At 34.4% G+C, this 5,439-nt stretch overlaps 1 protein-coding gene across 1 annotated transcript in view; it reads right to left on the minus strand.

Annotated features, from left to right (window-relative positions):
- LOC107606715 overlaps nucleotides 1–2,543 on the minus strand; it is a 4,045-nt gene extending 1,502 nt beyond the window's left edge. The window contains exons 1-4 of the mRNA XM_016308745.2: nucleotides 1,945–2,543; nucleotides 1,721–1,870; nucleotides 1,153–1,290; nucleotides 598–747 (exon numbers count right to left, since the gene is read on the minus strand). Coding sequence (XP_016164231.1) covers nucleotides 598–747; nucleotides 1,153–1,290; nucleotides 1,721–1,870; nucleotides 1,945–2,509 — 1,003 coding nt within the window. The 5' untranslated portion in view covers nucleotides 2,510–2,543. The remainder of the gene's footprint in view (nucleotides 1–597; nucleotides 748–1,152; nucleotides 1,291–1,720; nucleotides 1,871–1,944) is intronic.

The raw sequence follows: 5,439 nt of genomic DNA on the forward strand, positions 1-5,439 counted from the left end.
ATCAAACTGAATAACAAACAAAATTTAATACTTAAAAAAAAGTTTATAACGGACTACAAATTAAACCTAAATTAATTAACTATATTTATATGATAGATTTTATCTGTTAAAAACAAAATTTGATCTAGCTTATTTTCGCCCTTACTTATACTAACACTTTAAATTAGAAGATCTAAATAAATAATTCTAAGTGACTAATATTTTTTTATCTTATTTTTGTCTTTTAAATCAATATTAGTCAATTTTTTTTACTCTAATCCCTTGAGAGTTATATCCATAACATTCTTTTTGTTATGCTTAATAATAATAATAATAATCATTTCAATGTAATCATAGTGTTCTATAATCATCGTCAACATCTCCAACCACCAAGCCTAGCTACGAGAATGACGAAGAAATCAAGAAAACGAGTAGCTAGGAATCGCAACACTTTAAGTTGAAATAAATAATTCTAAGTGATTAATATTTTTTTTCTTGTTTTTGTCTTACTTTAATCCATAACATTCTTTTTGTTATGCTTATATGTAAGTGTTGATGGTGTGTTCAAATTTTGTTAATCCATCACTATTTAAAGAGTTAACAAGCAATAATATATACCTTGTCCAGAAACACCAACAGAAGACACGTATGCAGTTTTGATAGATTGGCAAATTACAGCATAGTTTGGTGGAAAGAATCCATCATATTTTTCTGAGGGGTTTTCTTCATCGACCTTGTCATCACTTCCCCAAGTAAAAAACAATTTGCCTGCACATAAACACAAGCATGTGTTTGCATTGCAACATAATTCTATTATCTCTAAGGCTATATATTTGATCATGAGAATATGATAAGATAGTATTTTAAAAATAAGATACAAAAAATTGTGTCTTTTCGGTCAGAATAAATATAAAATATATTAAGTCAATATCTTTAAAAATAATATCTATATTCAATTATTCATATATCATCCGTAAAACATCATTTGTATCTGAATATCCTATCCATAAACAAACGTAAGCTAAATGTTTGTCACCGTATTAAGTAATTAGGATATGTTATATACGAAAAATCAGTCACATCCCACCGGCGAAGCATGTCTCATATATTGAATTGGTTCAAGTAGATACGAGAGAGGAAAAGAAGGGATATAATGAAAATGTATTCACATACCAACAGAAATTAGTGATTTTGAGGATTCGTATAATGTGGTGTAATTCTCTGGAAGCAATTCTTTGGGTTCAGTTTTGTTCATCCTTTCCAAATACTTTTTCATTTTACTTTCGGCATCCAATGGTTCTACAAGTATACCTTTAAAAAAATGAAAAAAAGAATTAGTAGATGAAATCAATCATTTTAAAAAAAATAAATGATATTTAATTTGAACTTCATTTGAAAAAGAGTAAATAAATAAATATATATTGTAAACAAAAATAAAAAATAAAAATATTATGAAAAAAAAAAGAAGATTATTAAGAGCTGAATGTGAACACCCAAATATTTGCAATTCTATAAGTGATCACTTAGTATGTCCATACTACACAAAAGTTAAATAAATGGAACATTAATAAATCATAGCATATAATAATATAATATGAGAAGACATTACATCTAATTCAAAATCTTAAGATAATAAATTAATAGATTTTTCATTTTATAAACTTCTCACTCTTCCTTACTTTCTTTGATATGAGACTAAATTTCTACACTCTTCACACTTGCAACATTAATAATAACTCACAGTGGTAAAGGATTAACTTCCACCATGAAAATTTGATTCCACTTGGGAAGGCCAATGGCCTAGTAGCAAGGACTTTGAGAGGGGTGAGCCCTTTGTTGTTGCTGAGGGTAGCAAGTTCACCAAAATAATGCAGTATTATCACCGCTAAATCTGTTCCACCATAAGAATATATATGAACAAATTAGTTACTATAATAATTAAGCAATGAATTGAAGGTGGCTTACCAAAATGCTCCCTCCTAATAGCACAGTGGAGAATGGTATCTCCGTCATGGTCGCGGACAAGCTCCGGAAAAGTGATGGGGAGGCTTTCATGGGTGTGATGGAGGTAAGCGAAGGCTTCCTTGTGCCAATTAAGAGCAGCAAAAAACAATGGTGTCTCCCCTTTCTTGTTCTTCAATGTCCTCAATTCTATCCTCTCCGCCATGATGCACTTGCAGAGTTTCGCAAACCCCCTTGACGCCGCCACATGGAGAGGCGTGTCGCCGTGCTCATTCCCTATCTCCAGAGCACCCGTGTTATGCTCCACGATGTAATTCACAAGATCTTTAACAACTTCTTCTTCGTCCAAATCCACGGCCACGTGCAATGCCGTGTCCTTAGAACTGTTAACCGTTATAGTGTGTGCCTTTGGCTTTGACCGGTAGATCTTCCTTACTTCATCCCAATTGCCTTCTAATGTGTAATGCGCTAGCTTTTTACCCAATTCATCTTCTGTCTCAACTTCTTCGGATATTTCTTTGCTTATTATGGATTTGTTTGGTGATGAAGTCATCATAGGGGACGACATTTTTCGCCAAATATTGCAAATTCTAAGGCTTTGGGACTTATGTTATACTTAGTATAGTTCGCATCTTATGTATATTATTTGTATTCCTCGAATCTAATGCTTTTAGCTTTATTTAGATCACAAGGGAAGAATAATATATTATTATAACTTTTGAGGGAAGCTCCTTCATGTCATCAACACTCTCATAAATACTCAAATGAGAATATCTTTATATAGAAGATGATTAGCTAATAATTATTAACTAATTTAACATATTTAATTAAACTAATTAACATAATATATAAATCAAAATTTTAGGTAACACCTTAATTTCCTTTCTTCTTCTATAATTAATATATAGCCATCACTTTTAACCTCTAAGATATAATAACAAAGTATAAATTATAAAACAAAAACACAAATTGCATCAATTTTCTGAAACTTCTTTCTCTTATTAAAATTAGACTTACCATACTTAATAATTAGGGTAAAGTATACTTTTTGTCCCTAAAGTTTGATAAAAGTTTTTAAAATATCCTTAAATTTTATTTTGTTTCAATTTTGTCTCAAAAATTTTCGATTTGCATCAAAAATATCTTTGACGGCTAATTTTTCAAAAATTTTAAGACCGATTCAACAACAATTTCACAAGAACAACGTATCAACACAAGTAAATCAAGAATAATTTTTATACATTATTATTAGATTAATCTTAAATTTTTTGAAAATTTAGCCATCAATAATATATTTAATGCAAATCAAAAAATTTTTGAACAAAATTAAAATAATAAAATTTAAGAATATTGTTAATCGTCGTCACTTTTAATTCTAGATACAATCACAAAGTAACAAAAACACAAATTACATCAATTTTCTGAAACTTCTCTAATAAAATTAGACTTTACCATAATAATTATATCATCGTGTTTCAGGTGGAGCAACACTCTTCTTTAACCCCCACCCCACCGGCCCCACCCTTTTCTTTCTTTGTTTGCCTTTCTCTTTTTTTTACCTTTAATTGTTAGAATCAAAAGAAATAAAAAGGAAGCACAGTGTAGTACGGGCCATAATACTATTGAAGGAAAGAATTATTCACCCGTGTTGTTATAGCCAAGCTATTTTTAGGGAGCACAAGCTTATCTTTTGAATAAATGACCATTTGTATTCATGACAGATAAAAATGCTGACATTTGTATTTATGATAGCCTGAAACTAAAGTTATACCCATGATAGATACCTTCCGTATGACAAAAGTGTCCTGACTTAGATCTGAACTTGGTTCGTGGGAATCCGATCTTACGTGGTACTCTTTACCTTATCTTCAACCCCTCTCTCTCTCACTCACTCTCTCTCTCTCCAAACCCCACTCTGGCCCCTTCTTCCTCAACACTCGCTCCCTCACCATCCACTCCGCCCTTCACGCCGACGAAGCCATCCTCTTCTCCCTCTCCACCACCTCTGACTCCATCAAGGATACCCTCCTCACTCTCATGCTTTCCAACCACTCTTCCTTCATCCTCACCTTCTTCACCTCCCCTTCCTCTTCCGCACTCCAACGGCTCTTTCCTCCACAAAACTGCAACAAAAACCCACCCTTACGTCTACACTCAGTGCCAAGCCATCCATGCGCGCTCTATCTTTCCCTCCCACAACATTTCTATCTGAACGATTTGTTACTCTGCCATCCTCAGCATCCCTTCCGAGCTCTCCGCAGTCATGGTTGCAAAATGCGTGATGACAACGCTGCTGCCCTCGCCTCATTAAACTTGAACTGGGAAAGGTTTGATCTTTTGGTGCTGTCGCCGAGTTTTTCTTACGGCGGAATGGAGAATCCAAAGATGGTTGTCACAGAATTTTGGAGGTGAACCAGTGAGGAGCAAGATTCGAACTTTACCTCTCACGAAATTAGGGTATTCAGGGTTTTGCTGGAGCCATTGTTGGCGTTGTTGATCCCAATCGAAGATCTTGGGGCCTAAGGAGAAGACGGCGGTGGCGTTGGGACTGAAAGGGGTGTCGTTGTCGTCGGGGTCGGAGTCAGAGCGGATCTCAGCGAGAATGCGATTAGTCTCCTCGATGAGGCTCTGGTTGACGGCATCAGCGTCGGAGGAGGAGAGATTGATGCCGATGGTGCTGGAATGAATGAGAGAACTCATGCTTTATCTGTGAACTAATACTATATATTGATACCCTTTATTGCAAAGATTCTGTTTTTGGTTTTTGAATTTGGATTCTCTCATTTATGAGTTCTCTTATGAGAATAGTTGTGTGAAATACTGAATATGGTTCTTATTTTTGTTTCAATCACAGATTACTTTGGTAGAACTAGTTGATTTTTTGAGAATCAGGACTTCCATTTTTGGATAAAAGCAAGTCTCTTTGAATTCTTTACCTTGAATTTTTTACTCCGAAGGATTATAAGAACTAGAAAAGTATAGGAATTGGTCTAACGAGAAGGTAGATAGAATTCAAGAGCTTTAGCCATGTCTATGGCATTACAATGGGTTGTTACCTCCACCAGCTTAGAGGTCTCGAGTTCCATGGGCTTTCTTCACTCTGTCCAAGAGGTGAGGCTCTTAGATTCTTCCAAGTTTATGTCCTGGGACTCTGGGTCAATTCGAGTATGAAGAGTGTGAGTGAAAGAGAGAGGGGTTGAAGATAAGGTAGGAAGTGCCACGTAGGATCAGATTCCCACGAACTAAGCTCAGATCCAAGTCAGGGCACTTTTATCACACGGAAGGCATCTATCATGGGTATAACTTTAGTTTCAAGCTATTATGAGTACAAATGTCAGCGTTTTTATCTGTTATGGGTACAAATGGTTATTTATTCCGTATCTTTTTATCCCTCGTTTCTGATTGTAAAATTTGTTTCTAATATTAGCTCTTACTTTTTTTTTAATTATGGTCTATATAATTGAGAGATATAGGTATTTGTGTGCATCCTTCTATTAA

The sequence above is a fragment of the Arachis ipaensis genome, chromosome B07, assembly GCF_000816755.2.
Source record: "Arachis ipaensis cultivar K30076 chromosome B07, Araip1.1, whole genome shotgun sequence".
In the NCBI taxonomy this organism is placed as follows: domain Eukaryota; kingdom Viridiplantae; phylum Streptophyta; class Magnoliopsida; order Fabales; family Fabaceae; genus Arachis; species Arachis ipaensis.